The sequence below is a fragment of the Bos indicus x Bos taurus genome, chromosome 16, assembly GCF_003369695.1.
Source record: "Bos indicus x Bos taurus breed Angus x Brahman F1 hybrid chromosome 16, Bos_hybrid_MaternalHap_v2.0, whole genome shotgun sequence".
Taxonomy (NCBI): domain Eukaryota; kingdom Metazoa; phylum Chordata; class Mammalia; order Artiodactyla; family Bovidae; genus Bos; species Bos indicus x Bos taurus.
In genome coordinates, this window is record NC_040091.1 from 1758477 (window position 1) to 1779152 (window position 20676).

General features: G+C 52.4%; 2 protein-coding genes across 3 annotated transcripts; both read right to left on the minus strand.

Moving 5' to 3' along the window:
* Nucleotides 1-41: 41 nt before the first annotated feature.
* KISS1 (KiSS-1 metastasis suppressor) lies at nt 42-6875 on the minus strand. Its single transcript, XM_027564204.1, has 3 exons — nt 5690-6875; nt 2674-2808; nt 42-462 (listed from the first exon to the last, which is right to left on the minus strand). Exons 1-3 carry the CDS (start codon nt 5802-5804, stop codon nt 158-160), a joined length of 555 nt encoding a protein of 184 aa, XP_027420005.1. The 5' UTR covers nt 5805-6875; the 3' UTR covers nt 42-157.
* Nucleotides 6876-6966: 91 nt separating this feature from the next.
* On the minus strand, nt 6967-20449 carry GOLT1A (golgi transport 1A). 2 transcript variants are annotated; one of them, XM_027564205.1, is made up of 5 exons: nt 20323-20447; nt 10367-10458; nt 9077-9255; nt 7822-7885; nt 6967-7266 (listed from the first exon to the last, which is right to left on the minus strand). In XM_027564205.1, the coding sequence occupies exons 1-5, from the start codon at nt 20345-20347 to the stop codon at nt 7228-7230; spliced, it is 399 nt and encodes a 132-aa protein (XP_027420006.1). In that variant the 5' UTR covers nt 20348-20447; the 3' UTR covers nt 6967-7227. The 2 variants fall into 2 exon arrangements, with proteins under 2 accessions (XP_027420006.1, XP_027420007.1); XM_027564206.1 differs by having other exon boundaries at nt 6971-7266; nt 9077-9189; nt 20323-20449.
* Nucleotides 20450-20676: the final 227 nt, after the last annotated feature.

Below are 20676 nucleotides of genomic sequence, written 5' to 3' on the forward strand. Positions count from 1 at the left end.
CCCGCGTCACCTGCAAAAATGAGCCCCAGGTCACACGCAGGTGAGTCGGCAGCATTCCCTTTATTGCTTCGGGACACAAATTGCAGGTCGACAGCCCTGCCCTGCCCGCCCCACTCCGGCCCGGGTGGGGCTGGAGGCGAAGGCCCTACCTCGGCGCTCAGCCCCGCGCGGCGCTGCGGCTCCCGGGCAGCGCCGCCTGCCGCCTGCCGTAGCGCAGGCCGAAGGAGTTCCAGTTGTAGGCGGACACGTCCTTCTCCCGCTGCACCAGCACCGCGCCCCTCGGGGACGGGATCAGGCGGCTGCGCGGGGCGCACGGGCCCAGCCGCTGGGGGCCCGCGGAGCTCTCAGGGGGGCACAGTGCGGCCCCCCGAGGCCGAGGCCCGGCCACCTCGGGCTTCCCCGCTGCGCACCGCGGGCTCTGCTCCCAGGGCGCCCGGAGCGTCGCGGGTCCAAGCTGCGAGCCTAGGACAGAGCCACAGGGAGATGCTGAGTGAGGCGGGGGCCCGGAGAAAGGCTTTGGACCACCTCCTCACATCCCCATCTTCGGCTTCCCTTTTGTCGCTTGACCCCTAGGAAGCTCAGCGCTCCACGCTGGGCACCAGCAGCATCTTAGCTTCGGTGGCTAGTCCATTTGCTCCTCTCTCCTTCAACATAGCTATGATTTCAGATATTTCACAGGATTTTCTTGAGTGTCTTTTACATTGAATTCTTCTTCTTTTTTTTTTTTTTAAGGAAGCAAGCAGGATAGAGCTTGGAAATAATCAGCTTCACTTCTCTTCGCGGCTGGCTGGCCCTGTACCCCTGCTTTTCATCAGGCTCCTACTAGACCGAGCTCCTCGGGGTGGTCGGGGCCATGTCCACTCATCTGAGTCTTTCAGAGTGCCTTGCTCATAGCAGGGCCTCAAAAAGCCTTGTTAAATATATAAAAACTAATGAAAGGCTTGCAGTCATACAAATGAAGAAAGCGAAGCAAAGACCACTGTGCTCCCACACCCTCAGCAAATGTGACCCCTAATAAGCTATATCAGGGCTTCAGCAAAGAAGGGGAACTGGGTCACCTCAACCAGCTCGCCTCCCCTACTCCACGTGTAATCTCTCCCCTTCACACTGAGGGCTAATGAGGCTAACTTGGAAGGCACTTCACATGCAAGGCTCATTAAGTTCATTAAATTGTTAGCAGTAAGATAGTGCAGCTAGCTCTCAGGAGACAATGGCCCCAGCCAGTTGTGGCCAGGGATAGGTGGAAATGCTGTCTGGGGTGTGAGTGGGTGTGTGTTGGGTGGAGGAGGATAGTTGACTCTGAGCCCTGCTCTTCAGTGCCCCTGCACTCTCTGGAGGAGAGGAGCGTGGGTGAGTCTGGCCCAGGGTGAGTGATACTCTTCCAAGGAGGGCCCTGGGCCTGGCTGAGATGGGAGGGACGAGGACCTCTTGTCCAGTTACAGCCATCATCCCAGCAGGTGGATCACTACTTAGGCATCACTGTTTTTAGCATCACCTAAAAGGTTTTGCCAAAAAGAGCCAAGAGCTCAGTGTCCCCAGGGCGGTGATGACATTATTCTCCGGGGGATCCTCCCTTACCCAGAAAGAGGACCCGGTCCCAGGAGAGATGTTCTTGGCAAGGGACGCCTGCGTCCACGGTCTCTTTGCATTGGAACATCTTTTTTTTAAATTTATTTATTTTAGTTTTGGCAGCACAGGGTCTTCTGCACATGGGCTTTCTCTAGTTACAGCGAGCAGGGGCTACTCTCTAGTCGTGGTAGGTGGGCTACTCTTGGCAGTGGCTTCTCTTGTGGAGTCTCAAGTATGCACACATCTCAAGTGTGCGGGCTTCGGTAGTTGTGGTTCATGGGCACTAAAGCACAGGCTCAGTAGTTGTGGTGCTTGGGCCTAGTTGCTCCTTCCCAAACCAGGAATCAAACCCGTGTCTCCTGCATTGGCAGGCAGATTCTTGACCACTGAGCCACCAGGGAAGCCCCCTTTGGGGTATCTATGGGCACAAGGACATCTTGTGTAGAAAGAATGGTGCACGTTCCATCGCTGGAGAGGGACACAGGTCCCAAGAGGCCAGGCTGACCACCGAGCAGCATTAAACCTTGATTCCTGACTTGGGGGTGACCACTAGCTCACGCCCTGTAGAGGGCCCTCTTGGGGGGAGCTCAGCACCTGCTGGGTTTCTGCAGCCTTGGATTGAGTGACTTTGGGAAGGTTTCTTTACCTCTTTGGGCCTCAGTTTCTCCAGCTCTTCAATCCCACAATGAACTCATAAGATTGAGAGGTATTAAGGATCTATCCTTTTGTGTAGGTTTTTTTTTTTTTTTTTCAGATTCCCCATAAAGGAACTGAGGTCACTGATAAGATAGACTTGCATAGTAAATGCCTGCCCAGCAGATCTGCACAGAGGAGCGGTTGGCATCGAGCAGAGAAGCCCGTGAAGGAGCTCGGGGGTTACCAAGCACCTGCACTTGGGTGAGCCTCCTGACGTCTGTAACGGCAGAAATCCGTCTCTTGCTCGCAAGGCTAGTGGAGCCCCGTGTGTTGCATGTGTCACCTTAGGTTTCCACTGTGCAGCTTTACATTCATAGCCGCACATTAGCCATCTCTGAAAAATGTGGCAACTCTCATTTTGCATCAATTCACTGCTCCCTCCCAACCTTCTTCCCAGACAACTTGTACCTGTGGTTCTAGGATTCTCCATGGGCACCACCTTTTCCAGTGTCTCCCTGAAGGCGGTGGCACAAAGGAGAAGCATCAGCTGCCAGGAAAGCAGCACGTTCATCCTGGTGAGAAGATGCAGGTCTTGGAAGTGCCCTGAGTCCAAGACAGAGAGAGGGAGGAGGAACGGGGTTAGGCTCGCTGCCTGGGCTAGGCCCTGGGGCAGAGCCCCGCGTGCAGCAGGCACCTGGAAGGGAGGAGACAACCCTGCCCGTGGAGGGACAAGCCTGAACCAACACAGCATGGAAATAGGACTGAGAGCCCTCGCGCCATATAGTTCAAGCTAAACTCATGCTAAGGTGAAGATCATCAGGGAGGGCCTCCTGCCAGGCAAGGCCAGTAAAGTTAGGAAGGAAAGAAGGGAGGGAGGAGCCATACTTGTGGAAGGGGCAGGACTGCTCAGGTTGGAAAATGGCCAGGGTTCTGAACTTCGGGTTTGCTTGAGAGGAATGTTGGAAAAACGAGGAGTGAGATGCAGTGTAACGATGAGCAGGGAGGGGTTAAGTGAGGTGGGCAAAGAGCTGCACTGAGTGGAGGATGCTGAGGCCCCGGCCATTTCCCTGGAGCCTGGGAGCAGGGGCCTCTTGCCTGCACGCTAGGCTTTGCCGGAATCACAGCTCTCCGTGCTCCACTCTCCCAGCTGGAGCGTGCCTTTCTAAATCTGGCCCAGCCCCTCTTGCTGTAACAGGAACTTCTTTTTTTTCCTTTTTCAAGAAAAAAGGAAGAAGTAATCATCTTGCTTGCTCTCATAACCCTTCATAGCCTTGAAAACCATCATTAAATTGTCTTATTGCCTATAATTCAGGAAAGAGAAAAAGGCTTTCCCTGATGGATCAGGTCGATTGTCTCCACATTCTGTTCTCTGCGGGCCCTGAGAGGGTATGGATTTAATTGACTGTGTGATCTTGGCAGTTGAGGGGGGAGCTGTAGACTCTGACCCCCTTTTCACCCTCTTCCCTTCTCATCCTCCACTGCCCGCCCCCTGGCTCTTCCAGCTCCCAAGGCTGATTTCTCTTTGGAAAAGTCATCAGGCACTTTGAGACTGTCCAGCAAACACAACAGATGGGTGGAGAACAGGCAGCACTGCAGGCTGAGCGGAACGGGTGTGGGTGCCGGATCTAAGGCCGGACCTCCCTGTGCGGTCCGGGGGAAGTGGGTGGGGGAGCTGTTTGTACCCATCGGCTGCCAGTGGCAGCTCAGCCCATCCATCCCTCTGTTCTTGCTCCTGCGCCCCAGTCCCCTCCTGCTCCCTCCGAGATGCAAGTATGGGGTAGGATAAGAATGGTATCAGAAGGACTCAAATGTGGCTGCAGCTCCTCCCTCCCTCCTGTGAGATTAGAACAGGTCCACCCCCAATCTCTGGATCTTATTGTTACCTGTGAAAAATAAGAGCTTTGGATCAGACTGGCCACTAACTGTCCCCTCAGATGGTCACTTTCCTTGTAGACTTTGACTCTGTGATACCCTGAAACCCAGATCATGGCTTTCTGCACCGGCCTTAAGGCCTGGGGCAGGCTGTGGAGTGGAGACAGGTTCAATCCACTAGAGAGAAGAGTGTAAAACTGTTTCTGTTGTGGCTTTAGACCATGGATGCACAGGGTCCAGGTCAGTTCAGAAATCATTCCTGGTAACAACAACAGGTATTGCACACCTTCCCCGGGCCTTCCCCTGAGATCTAGCGCAAGAAATTGAGTCATAAGCAGACCGTCTCAAGGTAACATGGCCAGTGATTGACCGGAGGCTTGTGAGCACGTGGGTGTGGTCGGGGAGACCCTGAGCCCCTTTTCACCCCCTTGCCTTCTTATCCTCCACTGCCCTCCTCCGGCTCTTCCAGCTCCCAAGTCTGATGTCTCTTTGGAAAAGTCATCAGGCACTTTGAGATTGTCCATCAAACAATGAAAGATAGACTGGTGGGGAGCAGGCAGCACTGCAGGCCGCCCGGGGTGCTTCAGAGCCCACCGGAGCCTGACCTGGAGGGTCCAGGCAGGTTTTCTGCAGGGGTGGTGCCTGAGCTGAGTTTCTGAGCACAAGTCAGCCAGGTGAATAAAGATTCATCGACGGCAGTCCCAGCAAGGAAGCCGACGCCAGGAGTAGAGGGAAGTGCCGCCCTCCAGCCTGCCGGGGGGGTGGGTGTTGGCTGGGGAGAGAGTGAGCGATGAAGCTGGGAAAGGGGCCACCAGAGGCTTCATCTCGGAGCGGTGTGAGTCAGACTGGAGTGTGTGTAGATGAGCTTTCGGATGGAGAATTCAGGCTGCTCTTCAGAAGCAGGGTGGTACATGAGGGAGGGGGCAGTGGCCAAGCTGTGTGGTTCGAAGGCGGTGTTCCTCCTTCACGCTCCTCTCACTTGTATTGCTTCCTCCCCATCCCAGCAGAGGTAGTGCTTGCCATGGGCGCCGTGTGAGAACTTTGGTTTTTCCCTCCTACCTGTCCTGCGCACAGGGGCTTTTAACATGTGGTGGAACTGAACTGTTTGGAAAAGAACCGTCAGCTTCCAAGGGCCACAGTGGCGATTTTGTGGTCCCGCTGTCCCAGGGGTTTTGAACCTAGAGAGTAACAGAAACTCCAGGCTTGCTTGGAAAGCTTTTGGGGTGGGGTGGCTCCCTTCTGGGGTGGCCCCATCTCCTAGTGCCGGGGCTGGCAGGGCACTCACGAGCTCTTTGTTTATGTCTGTGTTTGCCATCTGCGCAACGGGGAACTGCCCAGAGGAGCCCCCCGTGTTCCCCAGGCCCCTCCAGATGCTTCTGGGACCCCTTATCCCAGCCATGGGGAGCTCATTCACTGCAGTCACTCCCCAGAAAGTAACCCCCAAGGTCCTGGTTTCAAAAAGTGCAAGTCAGTGTATTTACCCCGACATCCCAGTCATCAGGGAAGATCAGCACCCCTTTGGCCTGTCTGGACACATGCCTGCTCCCACCTCGTGAGCCTCCCTGGGTCCGGCCAGACCCCTCCCCTGGTGTGGAGGCTGCAGGCCACCTACCTTGCCTTGGCTGTGTCCTGAGGGGTCTCCAAAGGATGACACCGCTTGGGCGGGGGGGCACCTGGAGGCAGGCGAGCTGGGCTCCTGGGCTCACTCTCACCGATGCCCTGATCATGTCCCTTATAAAGCCCGGGGTGACGTCTGCAGGCACAGACCCACCTCTGCCCGCCCCCAGCCCCTCGGAGAGTGCAGCCCTCCTGCTCCCTGCTGCTGGCTCCTGCCTCCTGGTGCCCGTGGCTAAAATCAGCCTTTTGCTCCCTCTCCAGGAGTCTTCCAGGGCTGGTTTTCTGATTCCTAATAGTTCTTTGCAGCCTCCTCACCCCAGGCCCACTCACAGATCCACTCTGCCCCCAAACAACGTGGAAAGGGACTGTTTGAGGATGGGGGAGGCTCGGCACGCTTGTCCCCCGTGACCCCCCAGCCCTGGCAGCTCAGCTGGGGTCTCTGACCAGACAGCAGCTTCTGGGTTGGGGGCTGGGGTCTAGGACTTGGTAGGGGGATTGTCTCTTTTTTCTTCTCTGCTCCCTTCTTTCCCCAAGCAATTCCTGAGCTCAGCTCAGGGTTTGGAGAGGAACGTGCGGTGGTCAGATGGGCAAGACAGGCATGAGAGCAGCCAGCTAGGAAGGCAGCGCAAAAAGGCAGAAGGCAGGTGTCCCTGGGAGTGCTGAGGGAACGGAGGAGAGCTCTCCAGGTGAGGGTGTGTGACCTGCGGCTCCTGCAGCACCTCGGCCACATCCTGTGGAGCCACAGCCTCGCCATTCTGAAATCGCCGTGAACCTCTCTTCAAAGTGGGGAGGTCTGCTTTCCTTGCATCTTCAGCACCCGCTCCCTGGTTCTGCACAGACGCAGGGGCCCTCACAGAAACGTATTAAATGTGCTCATTGCAGGGGATTCCTGACTCTTTCCTGGGCCTGCGAGAGTGCGCTTTACCCTTAGATGAGGGGCTTCCCAAGACAGACTGGGGCTCTTAGAAGGTAGGGGCACAGCCCTCTACCCCAGCACAGAAGCTGCCTGGAGAGTGCGCTGTGCAGACATCCACCTAATCAGTAGCTGGGAAGCACTTCCCACCATCCTGGGGATTAATACTCATCCCTTGTTTAACAGCTGCTGCTAACAGGGGCTTGCAAACATCTTATCTCCCTCATTAGGGCTGGTAAACACCAGGGTTTAATGATGGGCCGTGAGGGCTGGCCTGCCCCTCCTTGGGCGGAATGATGACTTGCGCCCACCCTGGGTCAGAGAGTGGGCTTAGTGGGCTAGAGACACTGAGTCTTGGGCACGTTCACAGCTTAGGGGTTTAATCTCTGCTTTTCCTCTCGTGGGCTCTGGGTCTCTGTTCCCAGCAGTCCTGACGGCTTCCTGCATTGGCTTGGGGATCGAGGTCAGTCCCTTGGCTCCGTCCGTCCTTCTGGACCTGGAGAGGTCCGGATGCGTCAGGGGAATGAGTCAGTGCGGGGTGGGCGCCTGCGAGATGTCTCCCATTTCCTTTCCAGCCCCCTCGCCCAGTGATCCAAGTTCAAGGAGTGCATCTCTGCTGTTCAGACCATTGAACTGGTGCCTTGAAGCCTCTGGAACAGCTGTGGGAGGCAAGAATCATTACTCCAGACAAAGAGCGGGGAGCAGACTCAATATCCAGGTCATTATGAAGCCAGCCTTGAGAGCTGGAGTGCCAGGTGCAGGTATGGAGGGGGCTGCGGGGTGTGCCGGGGGCGGGCGTGTTGAGGGGCGGCCGAGGGCCTCCCTGGGCTTCTAGAGGGCTGTGTTCTCTTCACTCCAGGTGCTTCAGAGAGGGGAGGGGCGGGGCCGGGGACCACCCCCTGCCCCAAGAAAAGGATAGAGGCCCAGTTCTCCAGGAATCTGGCACTTTCTGCTGGGTCACTGAGACCCCTTAAGGCTCTGTTTCTTTGGCTCTAACAGGGAGCTGTTGACCGACACCATTCCCAACACCCACACCTTTGGCACAGCTGCTCACAGAACCCTCATCCGCTCTTGTCGGAGAAAAGGGGCTGAGACGGGCCAGCTGGGGAGGGGTTTTGAGGGGAGATGGGAAAGGATCCTCTGCAGCTTCACCAAGTCCGTGTGCTTCCCCCTCCCCAAGGACCACCACCAAGCCATTCACATGATTCACTTACCGCACTCAGGAAGGGGATGTTGGAGGCGCTGCCCAGGAAGCCAAAGGCAACAGGGAAAAAGCCCCTAGGAGTAGAGAGGCGGAGGGGGGATCAGGGATGAGCCGGAGGGGAGGCTGAGGTCCTGCTACAGGCTCCAGCTTTGGCTCCTGGGAGAGCAGGCCCTTGGACCCTGGGTAGGCATGGCTCTGCACCCCTGCTTTTCAAGAGGCAGTACGGTGGGGTAGTTATGAATGAAGGCCTTGGGATCAGACTCCTGGGGTCCCATCTGGACTCCACCTCTCACTGGCCCTTGGGCAAATTCCTTAACACCTCTGAATCTGTTTTCAGTTGTAAAATGGGGTTAATAGTAATAGCATCCACATCTCCACAAAGAACTGCTTGGGAAATGTTTATTTTTGTTAGTCGTCTCTCCCTAGACTGGCTGTGAACCAGCAGCCACAGGTTTCCAAGCCCCGGCACGGATCACCACTGGGGGCTGTGCTCAGACTGTTCTCCCCACACCCCTCCCCTGGCAAGAATGGTGACCCTCCAAAGGGCTTGGGGGCACAGAGGCTGGTGTGGGGAGGGAATAGAGATCTGAATTCTGGCTGAGCTACTTCCTTTCCTTGGACCTCGGTTCCCTGAGGTCCACTTGCATTTCTGAGGTCTCTGGTAGCTGTGATTTTCTTCCCCCTTCAATGCTGCTGCAAGCTGTCTTTGTCAAGGTTTACTTTTGGCTAGAACTACTGAGTCTGCAGAGGCCCCACTCGCACTTTTGATCCACACTTGGATCAAGTTCAGATCCTCTGCATGCTCCTTGTGAGAGTTCAGGCAGCGGCAGCCTCTCTGGGCCTTGGTTTCCTTATCTACAAGAGGACAGCCCTACGGTGGGTTGTGGAGATGACAGAATGAGGGGAAAATTGTGAGCCTGCTCCATGCCTGTGAGGGGCTTCGCAGATGTGAGTTCACTGTCCCTGTTCCCTGTCTGACTGCTAGGCTTTCGGGCAGGTCCTGGGCCTCCTCCCTGGTGCTGGGCACAGTGATGGGCACACAGCAGGCACTCCATGTTTGCTGGTGGGTGTGCCTGTTCCTCCAGCTCACAGTGTCCACCAGGGGCCCACCCCCGTTCCCAGCCCTTCTGAGTCTCCGCCTCTTTTGGGATAAAGTCTGGCTTCTGCACGCACTGCCAGTCACGCTGCCCACACCCGCTGGAGCCTGAGCTCAGCTGCTCAGAGGCCCTGGGGTGCCCATCGCGAGGCCCAGGACCTGTTCTCACCTGAAGAGGCTAAAGAAGCCATAGGTTTCCAGGCACATGCCCAGGAGAGGCCAGCGCAGCAGGACGATGACCACGCCCCCCAGGAAGAAGCTGGTGCCCTTGAATTTGTGCCTCTGGAAGAAGAAGGAGAACGTCCTCCTCAGGCCGATGATGAGAGAGAGGCCAGTCAGGAACAGCAGCTGTGAGGAGGGAGAGCAGTCAGGCGGGTGAGAGTGGGCACGCTGGCTCCGAGCCCCCGAGTCCGTGGCCAGGCACGGAGCCGCACCGGATTGGGGGCAGAGGGGTTGGGAGGGTGAGAGCAGGCACGCTGGCTGCGGGACCCCCGCCCCCCGCAGAGTCCATGGCCAAGCCCAGAGCCGCACCAGATTGGGGGGCAGGACCTGCTCCTTCTTCAGAGGCCGATGTATCAGTGAGGGCGAGCCAGCGGGAGCCCCGAGTTACTGGAGCTGGTGATGGGCAGAAGGGCCCAGAGGCAGGGGACCCGAGGCCTTTGGAGGCCTCTCGCTTGTCACCCAGCTCAGCCTGGTTTCTTGGATCCCAAGCACTTCCCCATGTATGATATTTCTCGTCACACCTCCCAAGTAACATGGAAAAGACTCCATTTCACAGAGGCTGAAGCCAGGCCTGAGTAGGTTGGGCAGCCACACCCGAGTCCCAGGGAGCTGGCGGAGCCCCGGCCCTCCACCCCGCGGCCTGTCGCCACCTCAGCCAGGCTCCTCCCGAGCCCTGCGAGCACCTCGGGCTCCTGTCAGACTGAGCTCTCGGCCCTCTTCCAGCATGTTCTGTGCTTTCCCGCCTTCTCCATACCTCGGCTCTAGCAGATCCACCCACCTGGAAGTGCTTTATCCTCCCCACACTCTTTCTTCTCTAAATTCTTTCTCGTCCTTCTCTCACTGTGCGTACTCTTTCCCCCAAGCACCTCTTTCTATACTAGGTGTATTTATCTTACAGTGACTTTACCACTGCCCCTGCCTTCCTCCCCAGCCATGAGGTTGATGTCACATTCCCCTCCCTGGGTGGTGGGATTCTGAAGGGAGCACCAGTGTCGGATTCATCTGAATTCCCGCCCCCCACCCCCAGCCCAGGGCCTCACCCGGAGCTTAGCATGAGAATCCAGGTCCTCAGGTCCTCTGTGCCCGGGAGGCCTTATTGTCCATCCCCAGCCACCAGCCCTTGCCTGCCCAACGCAGGTGGCACACAATGCCTGGCTGGACCCAATCTGGGTAAACTCGGGGCCGACCCTCCCGGCAGTGGAGACCTCACGCAGGTTCACGGGGCTGGAAGACTCACATTTCCGAAGGCCAGCAGCACCGAATCAAAGTACAGGAGCATTCCAAAGAGGATGAAGAAGATGCCGAAGCCAGTGGTGCCCACACCAATCTCTGCAATGGGCAAGGAAGTTGTGGTGGGATGGGTTTGGGGAGCAAGCTGGGATGCTGCAGCTGCCCCCGTTGCCCCTGGACAGGTGCCCTCCGGGGGGGGAGGCAGGGTGGCTCTGCTGTCACCCGGAACCTTGGCTTCCATGCTCTCAGAGAAGGATGGGAAGGAAGGGGCAGGTGGGCACAAGCCTCCGTTTAGCGCCTGGAAAGTGCTGCTGGGCCCTGCCCACACCCTGCCCTCACCACAGGAAGCCGGTGCTGCCCTCGCTGCTTCTATTTGCAGTTCCCTCTTGTCTTCAAGATCTTCTGACTTCTTCTCTGCCAGATCATTATCAGGGTTGTGACTCCGGCTGAACACAACCCGTTGCCTGCTCTGTCCCTGTTTTCTTGTAGTTGGGAGCCACTTGATGCCAACTCACATCCGGGTGAAAGAGTAGCACCAAAGACTCATCGCCACAGCCCCAGAGGACCTCAGACCTGCTCAGCTGGCCTGCCCTATTGCTCAGGAGGCTTGTCCTCCTGATGATTCTCACAGCCTCTCCTTTCTTTTCTAAACTGCTCTGGTCACCGACTTTCCAGTGATGACCCTTCACACTTGATAGGGAAACAGAAGTCATCGACCAGATCATCACCTGGAAGTCTGTACTGCAGCCAGCAAAGTGACTGCCCCATACTATTTCCCACAGAAGTTACACCATTCTACGTTCCTAGTAGTGATGTGCAAGGGATTCCAACTTCTCCACATCCTCACCAACACTTGTTACTTTCTGGTTTTTGCTCTGTTTTGTTTCTGATAGCATTCATCCTAAAGGGTGTGAAGTGGTATCTCACTGAGGCTGTGGTTTGCATTTCCTTGATGATTACTAATGTTGAGAATCTTTCATGCACTTGTTGGTCATTTGTGTATCTGTTTTGGAGAAGTGTCTATTTAAGGCCTTTGCTCATTTTTAAAACAGGTTGTTTGGATTTTTTATTGTTCAGTTATAGGAGTACTTTGTATATTTTGGATAGTAACCCCTTATCGGATATATGATAAATATTTTTCCTATTCCTATATTTCCTATCCTATTCAAATATTTTCTCCTATTCTGTAGGTTGCCTTTTCACTCTCTCGTGTCTTTTGATGCACAGGAGTCTTAAATTTTTATATAGTCCAATGTTTTTATTTTCTCTGTACTTGCCTGAGCTTTTGGTATCACACCCAAGAAATAATTGCCAAATCGAGCATTGTGAAGCCTTTCTCTTCTGTTTTCTTCTAAGAACTGTTTTAGATCTTACTTAGAGCTAAAATGAACTTTAATTTTTATATGTGGTGTAAGGTAAGGCTCCAGCTTCATTCTTTTGCCTGTGAATATCCAGTTTCCCCAACATCATTTGTTGAAAAGACTGTCCCTTCTCCACTGAGTGGTCTTGGTGCCCTTGTTGAAAACCATGTGCCCAGGTATGCCAGGGCTTGTTTCTGGGCTCTCTTTTACATTCCATCCTTCTCTCTGTTTGTCTTCCTGCCAGTCTCACTGCTTTGATTACTGTAGCTTTGTAATAAGTTTCGAAATCAAGAAGTTTGAAACCTCCAACTTCGTTCTTCTTTTTCAAGATTGCTTTGGCTATTCAAGATTCCTTGAGATTCATATGTATTTAAGGATGAATTTTTCTATTTCTGCAAAAAATGTCATTGGGATTTTGATAGATTATTGCAATAAATCTGTAGACTGCTCTGGATAGTATTGACAGCTTAACAACAACATTGTCTGCCAATCCACAAATATGGGTCTTTCTACATATTCAGTTCAGTTCAGTTCAGTTCAGTCGCTCAGTCGTGTCTGACTCTTTGCGACCCCATGAACTGCAGCACACCAGTCCCCCTGTCCATCACCAACTCCCGGAGTTTACTCAGACTCACGTCCATCGAGTCAGTGATGCCATCCAGCCATCTTATCCTCTGTTGTCCTTCTCCCCCTGCCCCCAATCCCTCCCAGCATCAGAGTCTTTTCCAATGAGTCAACTCTTCGCATGAGGTGGCCAAAGTACTGGAGTTTCAGCTTTAGCATCATTCCTTCCAAAGAAATCCCAGGGCTGATCTCCTTCAGAATGGACTGGTTGGATCTCCTTGCAGTCCAAGGGACTCTCAAGAGTCTTCTCCAACACCACAGTTCAAAAGCATCAATTCTTTGGCGCTCAACCTTCTTCACAGTCCAACTCTCACATCCATACATGACCACAGGAAAAACCATAGCCTTGACTAGACGGACCTTTGTTGGCAAAGTAATGTCTCTGCTTTTGAATATGCTATCTAGGTTGGTCATAACTTTCCTTCCAAGGAGTAAGCATCTTTTAATTTCATGGCTGCAGTCACCATCTGCAGTGATTTTGGAGCCCCAAAAAATAAAGTCTGACACTGTTTCCACTGTTTCCCCATCTATTTTCCATGAAGTGATGGGACTAGATGCCATGATCTTCATTTTCTGAATGTTGAGCTTTAAGCCAACTTTTTCACTCTCCTCTTTCATATTCATCAAGAGGCTTTTTAGTTCCTCTTCACTTTCTGCCATAAGGGTGGTGTCATCTGCATATCTGAGGTGATTGATATTTCTCCCAGCAATCTTGATTCCAGCTTGTGTTTCTTCCAGCCCAGAGTTTCTCATGATGTACTTTGCATATAAGTTAAATAAGCAGGGTGACAATAATATACAGCCTTGACGTACTCCTTTTCCTATTTGGAACCAGTCTGTTGTTTGATGTCCAGTTCTAACTGTTGCTTCCTGACCTGCATACACATTTCTCAAGAGGCAGGTCAGGTGGTCTGGTATTCCCATCTCTTTCAGAATTTTCCAAGTTTCCTGTGATCCACACAGTCAAAGGCTTTGGCATAGTCAATAAAGCAGAAATAGATGTTTTTCTGGAACTCTCTTGCTTTTTCCATGATCCAGCGGATGTTGGCAATTTGATCTCTGGTTCCTCTGCCTTTTCTAAAACCAGCTTGAACATCAGGAAGTTCACGGTTCACATATTGCTGAAGCCTGGCTTGGAGAATTTTGAGCATTACTTTACTAGCATGTGAGATGAGTGCAATTGTGCGGTAGTTTGAGCATTCTTTGGCATTGCCTTTCTTTGGGATTGGAATGAAAACTGACCTTTTCGAGTCCTGTGGCTACTGCTGAGTTTTCCAAATTTGCTGGAATATTCTACATATTAGCATCTTTTAAAATTTCTTTTAGCAACATTTTTTAGTTTTCAGGGTACAAGACTTTTGCCCCTTTAGTTAAGTTTATTCCTAAGGATTTTATTCTTTTTGATGCTATGGTAAAGGGAATCATGTTGCTTCCTTTTAAAAAAATTACTGATGAGGTACAACTTAAAGTTTACATTTTATTGTTTATATTGTTTTGCAACTCACTTTATTTACTTAATATAGCTAAAATGCCTTATTTTCTTTTTGTTGAATATGAAAATCATTTGTTATGATGAATAGAGAAAGCTAGAGTGTCTTTTTCAACTACAACATGTATAGCTTTATTAAAAATAGCTTAATTTTTAAAAAGAAAACACATAGGTAAATTTTAAAAATAAAATTTTTACTGGACTTGTTAACTAACATCTCAGAACTGATCCTCAGCATCTCTGTGAAATTGGTATTATTGCCATGTTTCTATGTGTGTGTGCTCAGTCAGTCAGTCATGTCCAACTCTTTTTGACCCCATGGACTGTAGCTCACCAGACTCCTCTGTACATGGGGTTTTCCAGGCAAGAACACCGTAGTGGGTTGCCATTTCTACTCCAGGGGATCTTCCCAACCCAGGGATTGAACCTGCTATGTCTCCATAGAGCGTTGTAAAAAGTTGCTAAAAGTTTGGTTGTTAAGAGCAGAACTAAGAAAACAAAATAAAAACAGAATTATGAGGACAAGGCTTACTGGCTTCATTATATTTACAACTGAAAGAGAATGAAACACAATTGTCTTTCAGGTAATTAATCTTTCCTAATCTGTGCCCGTGGCTCAGTGGGTAAAGAATCTGCTTGAAATGCAGGAGACACAGTTTCAATCTCTGGGTTGGGAAGATCCCCTGGAGAAGGAAATAACAACCCATTCCAGTATTCTTGCCTGGAAATCCCATGGACAGAGGAGCCTGGCGGGCTACAGTCCATGGGGTCGCAAAAGAGTTGGACGCGACTTAGTGACTAAACAAAAACAGCAACTTGTTATCATACAGATCTTAGGAGGAAATTAACACCGGTTCCAGTGTAGAAATAAGGCTAAAGGCTTTCCTTAAAAGAATCATTAAAAATACAGAAATGAGATTTGTACTGAAACCTCAGTCAACTCATATTCAAAAAAAAAAAAAAAAAAGCCAGCCTAATTAGTTCTCCCTTTTGGCAGAGTTGGATTTGTTAGGAACCAGCACAGCATCATTTCTCTCAACATATTGCCCCGCCACCAGAATCCATCTGCAACAAAGAGCAATTCCTCCTGTTTCTGACAAACCTCTGTAATATATTCAAGCTTCCTATTTCTACCTTCTAGAATGCCTGCCCATATTAAATCTCTTAGAGCCCAAGACACTGGGCAAAATACAACCTCCTTGGTCGTTATGAAGTTTGTGTTCTTTCCATTGCATGATTTTTCTACCCTCAGGGACAATAAGGGCTTCCCCAGTGGCTCAGCAGTAAAGAATCAGCCTGCAATGCAGGAGACACAGGAGAGTGGGTTTGAGCTCTGGATCAGAAAGATCCCCTGGAGGAGGGCATGGCAACCCACTCCAATTTTCTTGCCAGGAAAATCCCATGGAGAGAGGGGCCTGGCAGGCTACGGTCCATGGGTTTGCAAAGAGTTGGACATGACTGAAGCAACTGAGCGTCCATGCATGAAGAGACAATAAACTGAGGATCAAGAAGTATTTCTACCTTGTTGTGATTATTTAACATGGGCCAGGATATTGTGGAGGAAGACCACAATCTGAATGACAAAAATATCTTAAGTTTTTATGACCACTATAAAAACCTCTTATTAGAGGTCAGGAGATTAACACTGATACATGACTACCATCCAGCGCTCAGCCCCATTCATGTTTCATCAGTTGTCCCTGTAATACCATTCCCAGCAAAAAGGTCCAGTTCAGGGTCACACGTGGCATGTGCTTGCCTTGTCTCTTCAGACTGTTATGTCTAGAACAGTTCTGCAGTCTCTCCTTGACAGGACCTTGACACTTGGAAGATCTGAGCCGGTCATCCAGTAGCACTCCCTCTATGTGGATTTGTCTGATGTCTCCGCGTGTCTGTATTCGGGTTATGCAGAAATATCAGCAAGAGGTGATGCCGTGTTCTCCTCCTGCCACTGTCGGTGACGCACGATTCCCGTTTGACCGCTACTGAGGGCGTTTCTTGAAGTCGGAGTCTGCAGGACCCTCCACATAAAGTGACTCTCCAGCTCCCACCACGACCCTGCCAGACGCCCCCCTCCTCCTGGCCAGCTGAACCCCACCCAGCGTGAACCCTCCAACCTGGGGAGCGCTCTGACGCCCGCCCTGGGCACTGCCCCGCTTCCGCAGTACGGCTTTAGGACGGAATTGTTGAAGAAGGAGGGAAAGGGGAAGAGAAAGAGCCTGTTTCTCTTTACAGAATTAGCAGCTCTGACTAATAGTAGTCATTGTTAACACTGGTGAGCGCATGGTGCCAGGCAGTCTAAGCGCTTCATGCGTATTAACTCATCTCGTCTTCATAACTGCCTATGCGGTAGGTATGCGTGCCCCCCATTTCACAAACAGAACTGAAACGTGAATGGTGTTAACCTGGGCCCTGGGGTGCACAGCCAGCAGCAGCAGAACCAGGGTGTGAACCCAGCAGACTGACTCTAGAGAAGTGACTTGAACGCCCTGTCCAGCCCACTCCTGCCCCCACCCCCTCTGCAGGAACTGCTCTGGCCAGGGTCTCCGACATCCAAAGTGCAAAGGATAGGGGTCGGGCCTCCTCTGTCAGCAGCTGGCCACCCCCTTCTTGCAGCATCCTCTAGTGGGCTCCGAGACACCATATTCTCGATTTCTTCCTGCTATTCTGGCCGCTCCTCCCAGGCTTCTTTGCCAGCTCCCCTTTCTCTCTCTCCCTCCCGGGGTCTGAACTACTCAGGGCTTCAGCTCCAGCTCATTTCTCTTCTCAGTCTAGTTGCACATGGACTCCCACTTCTTTAAGTATCTCCTGTGTGCTGACAATGTCGATATTTCTCTCTCTAGCTCTTGGCTTCTTTGAGCCTCCAAACTCATATCCAGCTGCCTACTTGGCATATCTGCATGTTTTTCTCTCTTCAGGACATCTTGAACTCAACAGGTCCAAACTGAGCTATTGGTTTCCTTCCTTAAAGCTGCACTTGGCTCAGTTTTCCCCAAATGAATAAAATGTCGTCACCATCCACCCCGCAGCTCAAGGCAGAAGCCCAGTGGCCTCACAGCTCCGCCACCCCCTCCCCATTCGATCCACAGGTGAGTGTTATCGCTCCTTCCTCCCAAGTGTATCTTGAAAGCTGTCCGTTCCTCTCCACGCTTACGACTTAATTCTAAACCACCATTTCCTCTTTCCTGCACTCTGCGACATTCCCCAGTTAGTCTCCTGCTGCGTTCCTGCCCCCGTGATCCCTTCTCCATACAGTCGTCAGGGGTCTTGGAAAACATGCAGTCTACTCGTATTAGTGCATCGGACAATCCGTCATGGCTTCCCGTGGGCTTAGAAGGAAAGAGTCCTCCCAGCCGTGCCTCGGCTCCCGGGCCCATCACGGGGCCTCGGCTTGCTTTTCCGACTGCATCTCCTGGAGCAGGGCAGGCAAGAGTATGATCCTCGCCCTCCACACTCCGAGCACATCCTTGTTTCCAGGATGGGCCTTCCTACCTCAGGGCCTCTGTACACAGGGCTGCTTCCCACTTGTTATCTGGCTGACACACACTCCGCCTTCGGGTCTCAACGTAAATGTCAGTTTCTCAGGGAAGTCTGGTCCTCTCTCCATTCCTGACTTAATTTGGTTGCCTCATTTTTCTCTCTCGCAGGACTGACTTAGCACATTCTTCTCAGAACTTAGCACATTCTTCTTAGAACTTTGCACATTTTGGTTTAATAAAATGTAGGCTTGTCCCTGGGCTCAGGCCTCAGCCCTCTTTATTTTTCCTCCAGGTCAGTGTTTCTCAACTTGGTGGGTTGGGGGAGGGCTGATAGATGGTGGTTGGCAATTCTGTTCGCAAGAAGGAAATGGCAACCCACTCCAGTGTTCTTGCCTGGAGAATCCCAGGGACGGGGGAGCCTGGTGGGCTGCCGTCTATGGGGTCACACAGAGTCCAACACGACTGAAGTGACTTAGCTGCAGTAGCAGCAGCAGACAGGCTGATGGTCACAGTCGGTGGTGAGAGTGTGCTACTGCCATCTAGTGGGGAGAGGCCAGGGATGCTGCTAAAATCCTATCATAGGAAGTTCATTTCAGTTCAGTTCAGTCCTCAGTCCGACTTCTTGCGACCCAATGAATCGAAGCACACCAGGCCTCCCTGTCCATCACCAACTCCTGGAGTTCACTCAAACTCATGTCCATCGAGTCGGTGATGCCATCCAGCCATCTCATCCTCTGTCGTCCCCTTCTCCTCCTGCCCCCGATCCCTCCCAGCATCAGAGTCTTTTCCAATGAGTCAACTCTTCGCATGAGGTGGCCAAAGTACTAGAGTTTCAGCTTTAGCATCATTCCTTCCAAAGAACACCCAGGACTGATCTCCTTTAGGATGGAGTGGTTGGATCTCCTTGCAGTCCAAGGGACTCTCAAGAGTCTTCTCCAACACCACAGTTCAAAAGCATCAATTCTTTGGCACTCAGCCTTCTTCATAGTCCAGCTCTCACATCCATACATGACCACAGGAAAAACCATAGCCTTGACTAGACGGACCTTTGTTGGCAAAGTAATGTCTCTGCTTTTGAATATGCTATCTAGGTTGGTCATAACTTTCCTTCCAAGGAGTAAATGTCTTTCAATTTCGTGGCTGCAGTCACCATCTGCAATGATTTTGGACCCCCCCTAAAACAAAGAACTGAAAGTCACGTCCGACTCTTTGTGACCCCATGGACTAATCCATGGAGTTCTCCAGGCCAGAATGCTGGAGTGGGTAGCCTTTCCCTTCTCCAGGGTATCTTCCTAACCCAGGAATTGAACCCAGGTCTCCCGCATTGCAGGCGGGTTCTTAACCAGCTGAACCACAAGGGGAGCCCACAAGGGAAGAATACTCAAGTGGGTAGCCTATCTCTTCTCCAGTGGAACTTCCCAACCCAGGAATCAAAATGGGGTCTCCTGCCTTGCAAAGAACTACCCTGCCTGCAAATGTCAGTAGTGGGGAGGCTGAGAAAGTGTGCGCCAGACAACCTCCTGGTTTAAATACTATCCGTATGCTGGCAATTCCCAGATTTCTCTCCCTTCCAGACTCATATACCTGACTACCTACTTGACCACAAACTCAGCATGTTTAAAACCCAATTCCTGCTTTCCTTCTCAACCCTTCTAATTGCTCAGGCTGTAAATATTGGAGGCACTCCTGAGTTTTTTCTCTCACACCCCACATCCAATCCACAGCAAGCCCTTTGGGCAGTTTGCTCAGCGCACACCTAGCACTATTTCCCACCACTTTGATGCTACCACCCTGGTCTCCCCACCATCTATCAGCTCAGAGCGTCTCCCCGTCACCGTCTCCTGCCTCTTACCCGGCCTCTCTGTTGCTGTCTACTCTCAGGCCAGTACTCAGAGGGATCTTTTAAAAACGTAAGCAGATCTACCACTCCTCTGCACAAACTCTTCTAACGGCTTCCTGTCTTCTGCAGATGAAGCTGGAATCCTCATGCAGCCTGGCTGCTGGGTGGCCTCCTGACCAGCCTCCTGCCGCTCTCCCGTCCTCGCTGAGCTTCACCCACTCTAGCCGCCTTGTGTTCCTACCCAATGCCTCCGGGCTTTGGCCCTGGTGTTCCCCTCTCCCAAGAAGATCTCTCCCTCCATACAGCTACGTGGCTTTGCCCCCTCAATTCCCATGCACTTTCCCTGGGGAGTTTAGTGACCACTCTATACAAAGCAGTAACCCCTCCTACTCGTCACTCGCACGCCTCTTTACCCTGTTTTATTTTTGTCCAGAGGGTGTATCACCACCTGACATACTATATACTGACCTCTTCATCGGCTAGTTACCTGTTTCCTCATCCTGGAGTATAAGCAGAGAATATATGTTTCATGCATTGGTGCATACGCTGTGCCCAACACAGTGCTTGGCACATAGAGGAGACAGTGAATGAATGGATACTGTCTCCAGTTCACGGATGAGACACTGGCTTTAAGTAACTCACCCAAGCGAAACTCACAGAGCCACAGTTCTCATCACTTTTCCCGGCCCTGGGGACTACCTCCCTGTCCTCTCTCGGCAAGAAATGGGAAAGACACTTAGGAGTGAAGACAGGGTGATTTAGGGAGAGGATTTGAGTTTAGTTTCTGATAAGAAGGTGCCAGGGCTACAGGAGACTTTAACAGTTTGTGGGGGAAAAAGTCTGAATAAGAGGCCTTCTAGGTTCACCCTTGCAGTACCCCCAGTTTCAGAATCCTGAATGGGGATGGGATCAAAGTGGTGAGCCTGCCAGTTCCTCTGGGCAGCAGCCTCTGGCCTCCTGGGAGCCCTGAGCAGCCCCCACCCCGGACGGCAGGGATCCCAGCTGGCCTCAGCCCTGCGGCCTGGAGGAGGCCAACGTGGCAGCTCCCAGCCACTGGCTCCAGAGGTCACCTTGCAGGTTCCCCAGGGCCGGCCAGGCTGGGAGGGGCCGCACCTCCCCGCGCCCCAGCCCAGCCCCCTCAGAAGCATGGGCCCAGCCCCCAGCACTCACTCTGCCATTCGGTAATGGAGATCATGTCGAGGGCTGCCTGGGGGACGCTCCAGGAGGAAGCTGGCCAGGGGCAAGGAGCCCTGGGGACCGAACCTGGACATGCTCAAGGGAAGCTGACCCTTGGTAAGTTGTGAAATGAGCCTCTGGCAAATCATTAACACAGACACACACCTACATGCACACAGACACACACACTCACCCACATACACTCACATACAGGGCTGCTTAAAGTCACAGTTTCTCCCGGAGGGCACTGCTCCCTCCCTCTGGGAAGTCCACACCCATCTGACTCCTGTAATTCCTCCCAACCCATCCACTGAGGCTGAGTTCTGCAGTTTCCATCTCTCTGGCAAA